This window comes from Lithobates pipiens, unplaced genomic scaffold (genome assembly GCF_037356315.1).
Source record: "Lithobates pipiens isolate NorthernLeopardFrog02 unplaced genomic scaffold, aLitPip1_a1.2 Scaffold_1, whole genome shotgun sequence".
In the NCBI taxonomy this organism is placed as follows: domain Eukaryota; kingdom Metazoa; phylum Chordata; class Amphibia; order Anura; family Ranidae; genus Lithobates; species Lithobates pipiens.
The window spans coordinates 194,634,613-194,653,221 of NW_027507685.1; the positions used below are offsets into that span (position 1 = coordinate 194,634,613).

General features: G+C 46.1%; 1 protein-coding gene across 2 annotated transcripts in view; it reads right to left on the reverse strand.

Annotated features, from left to right (window-relative positions):
• Positions 1 to 18,609, reverse strand: part of PFKFB1 (6-phosphofructo-2-kinase/fructose-2,6-biphosphatase 1) — an 81,455-nt gene that overhangs the window by 22,672 nt on the left and 40,174 nt on the right. For both annotated transcript variants that reach the window (XM_077479504.1, XM_077479496.1), the window contains exons 6-8: positions 11,450 to 11,506; positions 11,247 to 11,368; positions 9,879 to 10,086 (exon numbers count right to left, since the gene is read on the reverse strand). In XM_077479504.1, the coding sequence (XP_077335630.1) occupies positions 9,879 to 10,086; positions 11,247 to 11,368; positions 11,450 to 11,506 (387 nt within the window). The remainder of the gene's footprint in view (positions 1 to 9,878; positions 10,087 to 11,246; positions 11,369 to 11,449; positions 11,507 to 18,609) is intronic.

An 18,609-nucleotide genomic window follows, 5' to 3' on the forward strand; every position in this document is an offset into this window, starting at 1 on the left:
AGTGAAAGGCGGTTCTACAAAGTATTGACTCGGGGGGCTGAATACAGATGTAGCCCACACTTTTCACATATTTGTAAAAAAAAAAAAATAATAATAATAATATTGGAAAACAAAATTTTTCCACTTTACAATTATGTGTCGCTGTTGGTCGATCACATATCACAATAAAAATAGGACACAGTCTCAAGTAATTACGTGGTGGGTATTAGGCCTACCTTCAGGTGGTGACAATGGTATAACCAATACAGGAAGTTGACTCCCCTATATAGCCCCCTCCTCCTTCCAGGAGCACTCAGGTGTTTGTAGCCAAGCAATACAAGTAATATACTCTCACCCCATAAAACAGAGGGGTGAGAGCTCTGTGTCCTGTGATGTACTCCAAGAAAAGGATTTTACAGGTAAGCCGTTTTAAAAATCCTATTTTCTTTATCGTACATCATAGGACACAGTCTCAAGTAATTACTTGGAGGGATGTCCCATAGCAATGCTGCTTGAGGGGAAGGAGAGAACCCGTAGGGTAACCCCCAGACCTGAGGGCTTATACTGCTGCCTGCAGCACACTGCGCCCGAAGGTGATATCCTCATTCCATCTTACATGCACTTGATAACATTTTGCAACTGTATGTACTGAAGGCCAAGTCGCGGCCTTGCAGATTTGAGACCTAGAGGCCTGGTAACGCACTGCCCAAGAAGCACCAACCGCTCTGGTAGAGTGTGCCTTAACTTGAAAAGGGGGAATCTTTCCCTTTAAATCATACGTTTGAATTATAACTTGACAAATGCACTTAGCGACAGTGGATTTTGACACTGCCTGTCCCTTCTTAGGACCCTCTGGCAGAAGAAATAAGGCATCAGTCTTACGAATCGGAGCAGTTTTCTTAAAAACATTTTCACTGCTCTCACTACATCAAGACAATGTAGGTGACCTTTCTTCCCCGAAACAAGGTCTTGGGAAAAACCCTGGCAGGACAATATCTTAATTCAGATGAAAGCCTGAAACCACTTTTGGCAAAAACCTGGACGAGGGCGTAACACCACTCTGTCCTCATGAATAATCAAATATGACTCCTTACAAGAAAGAGCAGCCAATTCTGAAATCCTCCTTGCTGAGGATATAGCAAACGAAAATATTAGAGGTCGACCGATATATCGGCCGGTATTTGCCGTTTTTTAATTAATCGGCATAGGCCGATTGTGCTGGTAAAAAGCCCAGCGGGACTTTGAAATGACTTCTGTATTGAAGTCAGTGTAAGTTGCCATAGAAACGTCTTCCTCCTCTCTGGGCAGGCTGCCAAGAAAAGAACAAAATGATACAATGTTTACACTTGAATGAATGAAGTCATCTCAGTGTGTAGAAGTTCTCAGTTTAACCATTTAAAGACTAAATCTTTTCTGACACTTGTTGCTTACAAGTAAAAATCCTGTATTTTCTGCCAGAAAATCACTTAGACCCCCCCCCCCCCAAAAATTATATATATATTTTTAGCAGAGATGCTAGGGAATAAAATAGCGGTTGTTGCAATATTTTATGTCACACGGCATTTGCACAGAGGTCTTTCAAATGCATTTTTTTTGGGGGAAAAAAATACACTATTTAAAAAATAAAAATAAAATAAAAACAGTAAAAGTTAGCCCATTTTTTTTTTTTGTCCAAAAGTTTTGACTACCTGTTTTTATTTAATACATAGGTTTTTTTTTTTTTTATCTAAATCATACATACAAGTAAACTGATTGGAGGTTTGTTTTGTTTAATAAATGTTTAAATGTAAGAAATTTTCTGTATCACTTATGAAGGCTGTTTTCACACTGGAGCGGGCATGCGTTGATGGTAAAACGCAAGTTTTAGCGGCTCTTTACCATCATTTTAGCGGTGCTATTTGGCTGCTAGTGGGGCACATATAACCCAGCTAGCGGCCAAGGAAGAGGTTAAATGCGCCCATGAAGCACTGCTGCCAAATCGCATTGCATGCGCTTCGGCAGTGGTGCCCATTCATATCAATGGGCAGGAGTGGTGGAGGAGCGGTATACACCACTCCAAACGTGCTGCTTGCAGGACTTTTTTTTTAAGATCCTGCCAGCGCATCGCCTCAGTGTGAAAGCACTCTGTCTTTCACACAGACTGCAGGGGAGCCATTTTGCAGGCACTTTACAGGCGCTATTTTTAGCCCAAAAGCGCCTGAAAAACGCCCCAGTGGGAAAGGTGCGTTAGATCAAGGGGGGATTAAAAAAAATAATAATAATATATAAAAAAAGGAAAAAAATAAAGAAATAAAATAAAATCGGCCTAACATATCGGCCCAAAAAAAAAAAAAAATCGGCATCATATATCGGCTATCGGCCGCCATGATTTCTAAATATCGGCATCGGCCAGAGAAAAACCCATATCGGTCGACCTCTAGAAAATATCAGCTTCCTAGTCAGAAGGACTAAGGGAACATGCTGCAACAGTTTGAATGGCTGTTTTTGTAACACTGACAAAACTAAATTCAAGTCCCAAGGGCTTAAGAGTGATTTAACTGGTGGATTAATCCGCAGCACTTCCTTGCATGAAACCCTGGACTAAAGAATGCATAGCAAGCAGTCTTTGAAATAAAAATTGATAAGGCTGAGACTCAGGGCCAACTTCATCTCTACGCTTAATTGTAGAACGGTAAGAATTCTGCCTATGATATATCTCCGAGGGTACCAACCCTTGGACTCACACCAGTAAACATAAGCTTTCCAGGCTCTATAATATATATCTCTAGAAGCTGGCTTCCTAGCATTAACCCCCCTAGCGGTAATCCCGAGTCTGGCTCGGGTTAGGAATTTACTGATATGAGCGGTAACCCCGAGCCAGACTCGGGAATCGCATCGCTGGATGCAGGGGAGGACACTGGGAGAGTTACTTACCTTGTCCCCTGTATCCAGCGATGTCCCCCGCGCTGTGTGATCGAGCTGTCCTCCGCTCGATTCACAGTGCCGAATGCCGCCGAGCTCCGTTCCCTGCGGCGTTATGGCGCACGGAGCAGAGAACGGCGGCAAATTAAAAAAAAAAAAAAAAAGACAAAACACACAGCACTGTAATCTTACAGATTACCGTGCTGTATTAAAAATTACACACCCCCTTTGTCCCTAGTGGTCTGTGCAGTGCCCTGCATGCACTTTTCTATTATAAATACTGTTTTTTATGGCCTGGAATTTGGAGATTGCCCATAGCAACCAAAACATGTCCCTTTTTCAGTGTTTTGGATTTGATTACATTATTGAATAATTTTTATTATTCTTTATTATAAACTTTATCATACCCGGGATGTCCGCTAGACTCTGGTTTGAAGAGATTTAAGAGTTATTCCTAAGAATTACAGGACTACAATATAAAACCCCAAATTTCAATGCAAAATAATTGTACCGCTTTCAGCACCTAAAACCGGACTGAATCATACCGCCAGGGAGGTTAATCAAAGTAGAGAACGGACCTGGAAATGCCACGTTTATTCAGAATGTGGGTCTCAATAGCCAAGCCGTTAAATTTAGTGTTCTTAAAGTAGGATGGAATATCGGCCCCTGAGAGCAGGTCTGGCCTTAGTGGGAAGAGCCCTGGACCCTCCACTGCTATCCTTACGATCTCTGCGTACCATGACCTTCTGGGCCATGCTGGTGCTACCAGTATTACCGATTTTCTTTCCAGCTTGATCCTGCAAAGAACTTGAGGTAGCAACTGAATTGGGGAAAAGTGTATAGATCAGTAAAAACTGATCCCACGGGGTCGCCAACGCATCTGTTCCATATGCGAGTGGGTCCCCTGTCCTGGATGCAAAGTTGACTAGCTTAGTGTTGAATCGGGATGCTAGAAGGTCTACGTCTAGAGTTCCCCATCTTTGGCAAAAAGCCTGAAACACCTTGGGGTGAAGAGACCATTCTCCTGGGAATAACTGCCGGCGACTTAGATAGTCCACCTGGCAATTCTCTACTCCCGGAATGAAAACTGCCGATAGGCATGGGAGATTCTCTTCTGTCCAAGTTAGAATCTGGTTCACCTCTCTCTGAGCGGAGAGAGACTCTTGGTGACCCCTTGTGATTGATATATGCCACAGCCGTGGCATTGTCAGACTGGATCCTGGCAGGACAATTCTTTAACCTGGAGGTCCAGGTTTCTAGAGCCAGATACACTGCAGGAATCTCTAGGATGTCGATGGGCAAGGCTCCTACTCCCCAGCCTGAAAGGCTGGCATCTGTCGTTACTACCTTCCAGATAATTGATCTAAAGGACTTTCCCTTCAGCAGGTTCCAAGATGGTAACCACCAACTGAGGCTTTGGGACACTCATGGGGACAGCCACAGCGGCAAGTCCAAAGCTTGAATCGTTTTGTTCCAAGCAGACAGAATACTGCTTTCAGTTTCTAATGGAATTGAGCATAGGGAACTGCTTCGAAAGGAAGCTACCATCGTCCCTAACAACCTCATGCAAAGGCGAATTGAAGGATTTCTCTTCAACCTGATCATCCTCACCAGCTCCTGTATGGAGCTGATCCTTGCGGGAGGCAAGAGCACCCCTTTTCTGGGCTGCGTCTATGATCAGACCCAGATACTCCAGCCTTCTTAGTGGCTTTAAGGAGGATTTCTTTAGGTTGAGAACCCAATCCAAACCTTCCAGGTAACTGCTTGTGATGGCTACATCTTGCTTCAAGCAAGCCACTGACTGGTCTATTAACAATAGATCGTCTAAGTAAGCCAAGACAGTTATGCCCTGTGCCCTTAACCTGACTAGAGGTGGGGCTAATACCTTAGTGAATACCTGAGGTGCTGTAGCAAGCCCGAAGGGCAAGGCTATTAACTGAAAATGCTTCTGTTCTACTTTGAACTGCAGAAACCTCTGGTGAGGAGGAAATATATGGACAAGCAGCTATGCATCTCTGATGTCGATGGACGCCAGAAGTTTTTCTCCTTGCAGGATGGAAATGACTGACTTGATTGACTCCATGCAAATGGAGCGGATTTTCAGGAACAGATTTAGATTACATAGATCTAGACTTGGTCCGATATCCCCATTTGGCTTTGGCACCGTAATTAGGTTTGAGTAAAACCTCAAACCTTGCTCTTGTTTGGGAATCTGTCCGATCACCCCTTGAGCCAATAATCGGTTTAATGCTTGCAACAAGGATTGTCTTTTCCCTGGATCCTTGGGAACGTTTGATCTCAGAAAACAAGATGGTGGAAACTCTCAAAGCTCTAGCTTGCATCCTAGAGACACTGTGGAGAGAGTTTATTTGTCCTGAATCTCCTTTTGCCAGACTTCTGAGTACATCAGAAGTCCCCCACCTTGGTGAGGGGAGATGCCTCTTCAGAAGGAGGGTCTTGTATTCTGCTTTGCAGACTTGTAGCCCCAGGTCTTCCTTTATGCCTGGTCTGATGGCAGAGGCCGAACAGTTTAAATGAAAGACGCTTATATTTTCTTTTGACTGGCAAAAGAGTACAATTTCCGCTGGAAATAGTTTGAATGTATTTATCCAAACGTCAAATAATCGTTCTCCCTTAAAGGGAAAACTAGTTAGAAGGTTCTTACAAGGTGTCTCAGCAGTTTTGTTTTTTCACATTGGAAATCGCAGCGTCGACTGCTGGAACTTTCCATCTTTTAGTGAATCTTTCTTCCATAGGATAGAGCTTTGCGAGTCTCTTTGGAAGGGAAAAAATGCTTATCCGGATGATCCCATTCTGTATAAATAAGCTTTTTAGTAATGCGTGGATGGGAAACGCATGCAAAGGCTGTAAAGGCTTCAAAGAACCCAAGGAAGAGACCGGCCTTTCAGCTAACTCTGTTAGGGGTAGCATGCAAGTAGAGCGAACCATCTTTGCAAGCCTCTGTACTTCAGATTGTGAAGTAGGGATCCTTGGGAACTTCAAGTATTGTTTCCTCCGCAGAGAAATAATCGCATGTCTTTCCTCCCGATCATCTGAGCGCAATACCTCATCCTGTCCCCATAATTCTCTTAGACCCTGCACTGACTAAAGAGTCTAAGGTGGGGGAGGGGGGGGATCTAGGACACTTCCTATACACTGGATGGAGGATGCGATTAAAGCCGCTAATCTTCCTTCTAAGCCTTACAAGGCAGAGGAAAATGCATCTTCAGTCACCTCTACAGGGGCTGAAGTGTGTGAAGCAGTTGCACCACCACTAGCTTCCAATGACTCACCCTGGCTTGCCATGTCTGATCTCTCAGAAGAGGAAGACAGTATGGAGGCATAACTGGGATTCCCAGCACCTGGGGGGGGGGGGGGGGGATGACACCCTAGGTACCTTTACGGTAGGTCTGGAAGACATAGTGCAAAGCACAAGCAGAGGTACACACAAAATAACAGTTCTTTTGCTACCAAGTAACAAGTTTTTCCTGTTTACACCCTTATGTGCCCAGCGCTCTGGTGTCAGTGTGACAGGCTGCCTCTCTTCGGTTAAAAATTATTTCTGAAATGAGAGTCTGATATAAAGCCTCAGGTGGAACCTGATTGCCATCCTCAGCGCTTCCCCTCAGCTATGCGGCGAGTGCTGTGCGTGGACGTTACATCCATACACAGCGCCACGTGACCTTGCGGACATGCCCCTCTGCGTTCTCAGGTTCTGCTAGGGACCCAAATGACCAACACAAAGTAAGGTTTATGTACTATACACCTCTACAAGGGGGGAGGGGGGGGTTCTGTCAGCAGATTTATTGTTTTTTAAAACCCCAGAAGCATAGGGCATTTCCCAATGTTACTCGGTGGAAGTGCTGGGTTGTAATTAAACCATGCAGCTAAAGCAGCTGCATCAACCAATCAGCCACCGCCCATATAGAAGTTTATACACATCTCTATTAGCAACTGCTGTACTTTTTAGCAAATCCCACAAGATTTATTTAAGCAAGAACTCCCTCTGCCGCTGGGACCACACATGTTCTGAGACAGAGCTGCACTAAGACACATCATAGGTAGTGTAAGTTACTCCTTATAGAGGAGACATTTATAAGGCATATAAAGGTATATTGAAGGAAAAAGCAAAGCTTCTTCCCTTATCTTGTCCTCGCTGCAGGATACTGCCGATTTGACAAATCCAACTTTCACCCATCACGGCGGGCTGCGTTTAAACACGCTCAAAGACTGGGGCCCTTTTAAAAGGGGTTCCGCTCCTTTGGGCCTTGTAAAGCACCCCTCAGGACAACTTTAGGAAATGTAGCAAGACCAAAAAGAGTCCTGGTTCCTAAGGTCCAGCTCTCAAAGAAGCATTACAGGCAAAACCTCGTTCTTGCATCGAGGTCCAGGTACCATCCTATGGTCTCAGTGGCAAGGATGGATCTGATTGTGGAGGTTTCTTTAAATCCAGCATGGATCCCCCCTGGAGCTCCGCAGAGCACATCTTCACTCGTGACCAACACCTTAGACACTGGCGAAAAAAAAAAAAACGGAGTGCTCCTGGAAGGAGGAGGAGGGGTTATAAAGGGGGGGGGGGGGGTCAACTTCCTGTATTGGTTATACCAGTGTCAACACCTGAAGGTAGGCCTATAACCTACCAATTACTTGAGACTGTGTCCTATGATGTACGATAAAAAAATACATTTACGTTTTTGGTTGTAACATGGCAAAGTGTGGAAAATGTCAAGGGGTACGAATACCTTTTCAAGGCACTGTAGGGGTTCCAGGGATGATGGTAAATCATGGCAGCTGGAGGAGACGTTCCGTAACCACGCGAGTATAGAGCAGAAGTGAAGTCAACTTTGGAGAAGACCGCCTCTACATCTCCATCGGCCATTATCGGCGGGACACTATGCAGATTTTGCATTTGGCCAGATATGTACAGAGTTCTAACATTTTTAATAAACTGCCCTCTAGATAGCACTTTTCCATTTACACACACACACGGTGGGGGAAATGCATACAATGTGGACAGGATTTGCACCACATTTGTGTTCAAATGGCATGAGATTCTTTGCAGTGCGATTCGCGCCCATTCATTTTGTATTGCCGCAAATCGCACCGTAAAGTAATGGCAGCATTTGCTCGAGTACCGGTACTAACGCAAATGCTCACCAATACCAATATCGTTGCGTCCCTACTTTTTGCTTAACTTTATTACTATCCGCTGCATGAAAACACATTCAGCATGACAGGTAAGACCACTGGCTCCCCTGCATGGTTTCCGGCTTCAGACAGTGCTGAACCCCGAAGTACTCCGAGCAGAACAATTCCAGGATCACAGAATAGCGAGAAGCCAGATCTTTCACCCCTTGCAATATGAATTGTACATTACCCTAGATAATGTTTTGGGTTAACTGTTTTTACATAGAACTTTTGGCAACACTTGAGGCCAATGACAGGAGGTTGCTGGGCACGTCGCAGCAGCTAATCAGCATTATCTCATTTCTAGGCTTGAGTAGAAGGGAGGCAGTAGACTCGTATTAATACCCCACTTTTCAGTAAGGCATACCCTTTTCCTTCGGTTCCTTGCTGTTCAGTTTAAGTTCTAATACTCAGTAATTTACCATATGGAGGAGCATGTGACCTGCACCCCTAACGTGTGACTATTGGCCCAGTGTTGTCACATGGTGGAAGGAAGGGAGACCAAAGCCATATCCAAGCTCCGACTAGTGTAGCTCATGAGCAAGCATGAGCTCCAGCGTGTACGCACACTCCACGTGAAGAGCCAGCCGGGAAGTTGGTGCAGCGCTGCGCTAATCACAGGCAGCAAGACATTGCCCGATCTCTGCAGCTGCGCATTGGGGCAATGTCTCACTGCCTGTGATTAGCGCAGCGCTGCGCCGACTTCCTGGCAGGCTCTGCAAGTGGAGTGTGCGAACACGCCAGAGCAAATCCTTACTCGTGAGGCTTCGTACCTCATTCCCAGATGCAAAACAAAGCATCAGGGTAGAAAAATAAATATACAAAATAAAAAAAGTGATTAACCCTTTCATGACTAAGCCTATTTTTGACATTTGGTGTTTACAAATTAAAATCCATATTTTTTGCTAGAAAATTACTTGGAACCCCAAAACATTATATTTTTTTTAAGCAGAGACTATAGAGAATAAAACGCAGATTGTTGCAATATTTTATGTAACACGATATTTGCACTGCTGTGTTTTAAGCGCAACTTTTTGGGAAAAGGGACACTTTCATGAATTAAAAAAAAAAACGAAACAGTAAAATTAGCCCAATATTTTTTGCATAATGTGAAAGATAATGTTACGCCAAGTAAATAGATACCAAACATGTCACACTTTATAACTGCACGCACTCGTGGAATGACGACAAACTACAGTACCTAAAAATCTCAATAGGTGACGCTAATAGGCGTGACTTCTGCATGCGTTTTCTTTTCTGCGCAAGCTCGCTGCGACGGGGGGGGGGCGCGCTTTAAAATTTTAATTTTTTTTTCTTATTTTATAACTTACACTTCAAAGTATTCAGATCGTCATTTTCGGTGATTCTGAATACTGTATATATATTTTTAAATCCGGCGCCATTGGCACCTGAGTAAATCGGAAGTGACGTCACTTCCGTGTTTACAATTAGGAGACTGGAATTAAGCCGCTGGGGTACCCCGGTAAGAGCGGCAGGAGGCGCTCCCGCTCCTCCGTCATAACAGCCTAGCGGCTTTTAGCCGCATCGGTTGTTATGGCTGGAAAGCCAATCGCCTGCTCTGAAAAACGGTACCGGGATGATGCCCGCACCTAACCCCCGGAAGCAGAGTACGCACATCTGCGTACGCTCGGCAGCAAGGGGATAATAATAATAATAATAATAATAATGATTATGAGCATCTGTGGTGTGGTGGGGGCATTAATGCATTTCTGTTCTGCATTGGCAAAGCACAGGGTTTATTATACGATAGCCAGGCAAGGAAAAAACCCTTATAGTAGTCTACCGCTTACCTGTTTTCCTCGCACCGACAGTCCAGAGTCCCCACCAATCCTTCCCAGAAGGTTGAGCTCGCTCTCCCCATGGCGGGATAGGTAGATGGAGCGTGGCGTTACGTGGATATTCATCAGGTAGTAAACTGCCCGGCTTTGGACATGATCCTGCACTCTATTCACCAGATAGCGGCTCCCAACATTAAAAATCTTAATATAAGACAGAGAGCTGCAACAAAAGAAAATGGAAAGCCATCAAAATAGCTTAGGATTTTATGGGGAAAACAAAATTAATGGATTCTAAAACCATTATAGTCAGCCTTTATATCTAAAGTAAGGTGCACCAATGAGACTGGTTTTAAAATAGCAATCTAAGCTTTCAAAGACACAGCAGTAATGTAATTGTTCAGTTCTATAAGCAAAGCCTTGTAGAGATCTCTACAGAGAGAATGAACAGCCAAAGCGCTTGCTCATCTCTAAGCTGCGTGTGCGATCTGAGCTTCAGCCATTTATTTCGTTAGCAAAGCAGTTGCAGTCTGCTTACACAATTTGTAACATACTGACCATTCTGAACCTTCCCCAGTATCTAATACATACAGTGGTTCTGTACTAGCCAAACATGGATGTTGAAATCTCCCTTCACTGTGTCCGGCTGTAACCATTTTACCTGTGGGCAGCTAAAGCTGTTGCCTGTTCACTTCCTGAATTCAGGAAGTGGGCTTTATACAGTATTTACTGGCAGAAACAAAAATGTTTTACTATCCAAATTTAACACAAGGGCAGAAGATTTAATAGCTGGAAAGTTTTAAAAATGACTGAAGTTCCGCTTCAAGGTTAAGTTTGTTAAAGCACAGGTTTCACCTGGTAGCCAGAAACAGTGAAGGCAAGTAATTACCACACAACTTTCAGGTGACTGCCCAAGCAACTGCCAGTTTCTCATATTTCAATGCCGACATGTGCTTTTAAAGCCCAAATCTAGAAAACTCAGTTTTTGTGTTTTAAGTCAAGTGTTAAATTAAACTTGGCTTAATAATTTCAATTATGTCAGATACATCACTTGAACACAAAAACACAATAGTAGAGAGGATTTTGCTTCCCCAAACCTATGTGGCCAAGCCCACAAGGAATCTGTCATCAGTAATGATCTAATCTACGGCAGGGGCATTCAAAAAGGAGGAAAGAGATCGGAGAGATGGGGATATTTATTTTTTAAAACATTGTATTTATACACACACACACACACACTTTTTGGTCAATCCAGTGAAGGCAATTCAAGAAATAGCATTCTACAAGCCCAGATTTAGGATTTCAATCTTTCACACAGGCAATCATTTGCATGAATGTCATTTTAACCCAAGAAACATTACAGGAGGTCCCCTTTGGCCATACCTGTCCAGGTCATCATGCAATGGCTCATAATTCATTTGATAACACTCAATCCTCTTCAGGAAGTCCTCCAACACCTTTTCCCGATCACAGCCAGTGTAGTCTGGGCTGGACAGCTTCACTTGCTAGAGAATAAAGACACAGTTGATAGCCGACCATAGACTTCTAGCAGCATGAATACCCATTTTCCCGGCTTAGTTACTTACGGTGATGTTTTCGGCAATGATATCTGGGTCATCACAGATGGACTCTATGAAGAACACCTTAAAATATAGAGAAGAAAGTTAAATATAACTTGGGGTAAAGGGCCTTTGATTTAAAGCAGAAGTTTACCCATAACTTTATAAAGTTTTAGTAAGGAACATACATTCCACATCAATTATGCCACCAAAAACTAGGTTTTTGTGTACTCACCGTTAAATTGTTTTCTCTGCAATTCACTGACCGACACAGCTCCTCTTAGACCATTGGGTTGTATACCTTTCCCTTTAGGAGACACTAGGCAAAGTTGTAACACTCAGAACTTTCAGTTCCGCCCAAGGGGCGGTCCCCTAGGTATCAACCCTCCACCCTGCCTTGCAGTACTCAGTACATCAACAAGCAGTAGAACGTAAAGATAAAAAAAAAAAAAAAAAAGGGAGGGGCGGGTGCTGTGTGGGTCTGAATTACAGAGAAGGATTTTATGGCGAGAACAAAAAAATCCTATTCTCTTATATTCACCGACCGACACAGCTCCTCTGACCATTGGGACGTCCCCAAGCAGTGCCAAACGAGGGGTGGGAAAAACAGCATAAAAACCTCATCCACCATGGCAAGTGGGAACTAGTAAAAAAAACTGAACCCACAAAATAAGGGTACCCTCAACAGGAGTGACTACTCACAACCGCACGGGAAAAAAAAAAAAAAAAAAAAAAAAAAAAACAACCTCACACCGCGGAAGTACTGAAACAGTACATTCTTAAAAAAGTATGTTGTTTTTATTGAAAAACACGAAAAATATTGCATATTCAATTGCAACTATACAGCCGCTTGCAAAAACTTTGCGGCCAAACAGGCATCAGCCGATGCACTGACGTCTACCTTGTAGAACTTGGTAAAGGTGTGGACAGATGACCAGGTCGCCATTTTACACACCTGAGCGACAGACGGTGTCGGAAGGCCCAAGACGTTACGATAGCCTTTGTGGAATGGGCCGTAACCGGAAAGAGGGGGCACCTGCCCCTTTAAGGCGTAGGCTTGTACTAGAATCTGTCTGATCCACCTGGAAATGGTGGCTGATGAGACCGCCATGCCTTTCTTGGGACCAGCTACCGACACAAACCGTCTGACTTCCGAAAGGGAGCAGTGGTAGACAAATACACGTTCAGAGCCGAACCACGTCCAGAGCGTGAAGATCCACCTCCTTAGGGCGTTTCGGCCTAGGACAGAGATGATAACACAGGGTCCTCATTAACCACTTTCAGACCGGACCAATTTGCTGGTCAAAGACCAGACCACTTTTTGCGATTCGGCACTGCGTCGCTTTAACGGACAATTGCGCGGTCGTGCGACATGGCTCCCAAAAAAATTGACGTCCTTTTTTTCCCCACAAATAGAGCTTTCTTTTGGTGGTATTTGATCACCCCTGCGGTTTTAATTTTTTGCGCTATAAACAAAAATAGAGCGACAATTTTGAAAAAAACGCATTATTTTTTACTTTGTTATAATAAATATCCCCCAAAAATATATAAAAAAACATTTTTTTCCCTCAGTTTAGGCCGATACGTATTCTTCTACATATTTTTGGTTAAAAAAAAAAAAAACGCAATAAGCGATTGATTGGTTTGCGCAAAAGTTATAGCGTTTACAAAATAGGGATAGTTTTATAGCATTTTTATTAATAATTTTTTATTATTTTTTTTTTTACTAGTAATGGCGGCGATCTGCGATTTTTATTGTGAATGCGACATTGTGGGGGACCCATCGGACATTTTTGGGACCATTGTCATTTATACAGTAATCACTGCTATATAAATGCAGTGATTCCTGTGTAAATGACACTGGCAGTGAAAGGGTTAACCAGTGGGTGGCAGTGTAGGGGTTAAGTGTTCCTAGGGGAGTGTTACTAACTGTGGGGGGGTTGGGCTTTCATTTAGTGTACACTGATCTCTGCTCCAATCACATGGAGCAGAGATCAGCGTCACTAGTTGCTAGGCAGAATAGACAAATGGCGTTTACACAGCATTTGCTCTATTCGGCCGCTCCGTGAGACGATCGCGGGGATGCCCGCGGTGATCGAGTCCGCGGGTCCCGCGACCGGACTCACGGGGGTCCCGACCAGCACGCTCCCGATGGCAGGGCGGCATCGAATATTGGACGTACCTGTACGCAAATATGCCTGCCCGTGCCATTCTGTCGACGTACATCGTCGTGCGCTGGTCGGGAAGTGGTTAATGTGAAAAGCCAGGACCACCTTCGGTTGAAAAAGACGGTTGCGAACCCAACACCACCGTATCCTTATGGATAACCAGATAAGGCGACTTGCAAGACAAGGCCGCCAGTTCCGAAACCCTCCTGGCCGAGGTGATGGCCACTAGAAAGAGTCAACAGGGGAAACTCCCTGATATTTTCAAGCAGTGTGTCTTAAAGTGCCGATAACACCAGGTTCAAATCCCATGGGGGTAACGGTGGACGCACCAAAGGGACTGCATGACGAACCCCCTAAAACAAAAAAAGGTACTCACTATGAGTGAGACGCCAGGGGTTGCTAAAATAAAAAAAAAAAAAAAAAAAAAAGCTGAAGCTGAAATTTTTGCCCCATTAATAGAGCTTAATGCCATTTTCTGGTCTACTCCTTGCTGAAAAAACAGCAGGATCCTGGATATGGAAAAATAAAATAAAAAAAATAAAAAGCGGATGCCAACCTTTCTCCACACACATGGAGATGTAGGCCGTCCAGGAACGATTATATATCTTCTGAGAAGAAAAATTCTCATGCTCTCAACATAGTTGGGATCACCAAGTCCGACAGACCCGGGTTCCTCAACACCTGGGTCTCAATAGCCGTGCCGTTAAAGCCGGCGATGGTAAAGCAGGATGGAGAATCAGACCTCGAGACAGAAGGTCCTCTAGTAGATGCTCTTTGGTGACTGCCATTACGAGACGCACCAGGTCTGCGTACCAGGGACGCTGAGTCCAATCTGGGACCACCAGTATTACTGGGATCCCCTCGGCTTCCACCCTGCGAATCAGATGTGGTAACAGCTTCAGTGGAGGAAAGGCATAGATCAGCTGGTACTGATCCCACGGATCTCTTATCCTGGACACCCATCTTGGCATCCTCCGATTGAGACGGGGGGGGGGGGGGGGCAGAAGATCCACGTCTGGTGTGCCCCACCTCAGGCACAGTAACCTGAATATCTCCGGATGCAACGCCCATTCTCCTGGGTCCAGCATCTGGTGACTTAGACAGCCCGCCTGCCAGTTCTCCACTCCGGGAATGTAAATGGCCAACAAAACCAGTACATGTCGCTCTGCCCACCGAAGTATGTGAGCGACCTCCCGTGCTGCGGCTGAGCTACTCGCCCCCTCCTTGGTGATTGACGTATGCCACTGCAGTGGTGTTGTCTGACTGGATCCTGACGTCCTCGCAGTCTCATTGGCCATGTGGAGAGGCACAGCCCGATCGCTCTCAGTTCGAGCAGATCGATCGGCAACTTGGATTCTTCCGTCGACCAGAGGCCCTGAGCCGACTGAACATCCATTACTCCACCCCAGCCAAAAAGGCTGGCGTCCTGTGTGATCATTGTCCACTTTAGAAGTAGGAACGACTGTCTGGCCTGAATCACCAGGACCTCAGCCACCAAATCAGCGATTCTGACTGGCTCACCTGAATCTGACGATCCAGGGATAACTGAGATCTGTCCCACTTTGACAAGATCTCCTTCTGCAGGACTGGTGTAGAACTGGGCAAACTGCACAGCCCCAAAAGGAGACCACCATGAGCTCCAGGACTCGCATGCAAAAGCGACGACCACCTGCGGTTCATCCGCAGTTTTACAGCGGATCCAATCTGCAGCTTGTCTGAAGGGAGAAAGACTCTTGCTTCCATTGAGTCTAGCAGCAAGCCTAGGTACTCCAAACGCTGAGTTGAAACAATCAGAGTTCTTTAAGTTCAACAGCCACCCAAATTCTCGCAGAGTCTGCATGGTGATCGCCACAGCCTCCTCCAATTCTGAGGTGCAAGATGCTCTCAGGAGGAGAGCATCTAAATATCGCACGACCGCGACCCCACGTTACCGTAGCAATGCCAAAACCTTGGTAAAGGACTCGGGGGGGCTGATGCCAGACCAAAAGGGAGAGCCACAAACTAGTAGTGGGCTTCCCCGACTGCAAATCACAGGCATATGGGTATGTGCAGGTACGCATCCTGGAAGTCCAAGGGCGCCAGGGAGTACCCTTGATGGAGTGCAGAAACGACTGGGCGAACAGATTCCATTCTGAACCTCTGCACTTTAACAAAGTGATAGAGGGCTTTTAGGTCCAAGATTGGACATACCCCTTCCTTCTTGGGAACCACAAGCATATTTGAGTAGAATCCCTGGAAACGTTCCGATTACGGAACCGGTACAACCACCCTGTGACTAAGCAGGTCCCTTACTGCCCCCAAGAGGGCCTCCAGGCGAGCCGGGGATACGGGTATGCTGGAGAGGAAGAATCTGTTTGGCGACCAAGAGAGTAACTCCATCTTGTAGCCTAAGGAAATCAGATCGCAGGTCCATTGGTCGAAAACAGAGGGGACCACCGGGCTGCAAACTCCCGAAGGCGACTCCCCACCCGAGACATGGGTAGTGACAAACCTTCATGCGGTAGCACTTTTATTCGCAGGCTTGCGGTTCCAGGGAGGTTTTTGTCCATCCGTGGTCGTCCTGTCAGGCTGGGGACATTATACCGAAGCTCCAGGCAGACTAAAAAGCAGTTAGTGGATGGAAAAAGGGGCCCTTGCCTACGGCGTGGCTCCTTAGCCTTCCTGGCCTGTAGGAGTAGTGTACTCTACCACCGGTGGCATTTTTACTAATGCCATCCAAAGAGGCTCCAAAGAGCCAGTCGCCAAGGAGGGAAAGATTCGTCAGGGCTTTTTTTTTTTTTTTTTTAGATGCCTGGTCAACAGACCAGCATATGAGCCAAATCAGGCACCTCAGCACCACAGCTGACACTGAAGCCCTAGATACAGAGGGAGGGTATCCAGGGCCACGTCACAACGTACTTAAGGCCTTGCACTAGTTGGTCTGCTAATTTCGCGCAGACAGGAGAAGCCTGTTGCTCTCCCAATTTGCAGTGCAAAAGTTTTGCCCGCTCACTCAGTGTCTGACACAAGTGCGAATGCCAGTACTGGTCGCACAGCGGACCCCATAACCGTAAACAAGGAACAAGCCACTGCCTCGGCCTTCCTGTCCGCAGGATCCTTAAATGCAGGAGCTCCCACTACCGGGATCATGGTTACTTGTTTAACCTGGATACTGGAGGTCCACAACCGGAGGAGCCGACCACTTGTGAGAAGGCTTTCCTCAAAAGGTTAACGCACCGCCATGTGTGTGGGGACCAAAAAGGTCCGTTGCGTGCGACCCCACTCCCTGTAAGTGAACTTGCAAATAAGTCAGATACAGGAACAGTCAGTGATGGTGAACCTTGGCACACCAGATGTTTTGGAACTACATTTCCCATGATGCTCTGGCACTCTGCAGTGTAGTGGAGCATCATGGGAAATGTAGTTCCAAAACATCTGGGGTGCCAAGGTTCGCCATCACTGCCATAGGTGAACAGCCTGGCTTGCGGGACCCAAAAGGGACCGGTACATCAGCAGGGGGACCTGTTGGCTCCTGAATCTTCAGGGTATCACGCACAGCTGTGATAAGTGCTCCAACAAGGGCTTTGTCACGCACAGACCCAGACGGGGACTTATCCTCACTGTCCGAACGGTCCTGGTCAGCATCTTCTGACAAGACAGAACAGGGGTCACCAGCCTCAGCAGAGCCCGAGTCTGTGCCTGAGTTCTCCCCAGAGGACGGGGGGGGGGGGGGGGGGGGGGGGGTACAGGGGCCACCTTATTGCACCCATCTTCCCACGCACCGCCTCCATCTAGCAATGAACAAGTTGAGGACCACCATCAGTGTGTCCATGGGCACTGTGCAGTCTGCAGGTGACATGGTTGCCATTGCCTGGACTTTGGGGGAACAAACTAGTTTCTGAGCCATGCTGACCCTATCCTGTCTGCCACCCGAAGGGGACTTAGGACAGCGAGTCCCACCCTCCCTGCTGCCGCTGACTGAGGGTCTCATTCCCACCGGACTCACCACCCTGGGGAGTTCTGCGCGGTCCACAAGTGGTGCCTGTAGTCCCTGAGTGCACCCAGGTGCAGAGGCAACCAAAAACTGAGTTGGTGATAACCGCTGGAACGATCGCTAAAACGATCAGAATAAATGCTCAGGTTTCCATAAATTGGCCACTCAGCGTCCAGTACACAGAAGGGTTGATACCTAGGGGACTGGGCGGAACTGAAAGTTCTGAGTGTTGTGTTACAACTTTGCCTAGTGTCTCCTAAAGGGAAAGGTATACAAACCAATGGTCTAAGAGGAGCCGTGTCAGTCGGTGAAGAGAAATTTGTGTGCGCTGCAAATTGCCTCCAGCATTGCTCCAGTTTCTTCTTACAGGAGGCTCCCATTTTGCTGAAGTCCTTGAACAGCAGTAAATACTTAGGCTGTTTGCAGATCAGCCTGGACATTTTTGGAACTCTCCTCATTGACTTAGACAGCAGAAGGAGCCAACGGCGCCTGCTATGTGTCTCAGCCAGTCAGGAGAGAGAGAGAGTCTTGAACAGCAGAGTCTCTATCCAGCGATGTTGCCACGAGAGACAGGGCTCATGTAAGTATTGGGGGGGTGGGCTGATCCACATAGGTTTTTTTTTTTTATTATCTTAAATGCATTAAAGTGGTTGTAAAGGCAGAAGTTTTTTTTAAGTTCATGCATTCTATGTACAGCAGCCACCCCAGCACCCCCTAATGCTTACCTGAGCTCCATCTCTCTCCAGCAATGTCCATGAGTGCCTCGGCCATCCAGGACTCCTGAGACACAGAAGCGGACCCCTGTTAGACCATGGACCCCTGTTGCTGTCAAAGTCAACCAAACAGGAGAGAGGGGCAGTGCCAAACCAGGGCTCCATGTCTAAATGGACAGATGTGACTCAGCTCAGGTGCCCCCATAGCAAGTTGCTTGCTGTGGGGGCAAGCTGCAGGAGAAAGGGGCCATGAGAGCCAAGAGGAAGCTGAGAATGAGGATCCGGGCTGCTCTGTGCAAAACCAACTGCATAGAGGAGGCAAGTATGACATGT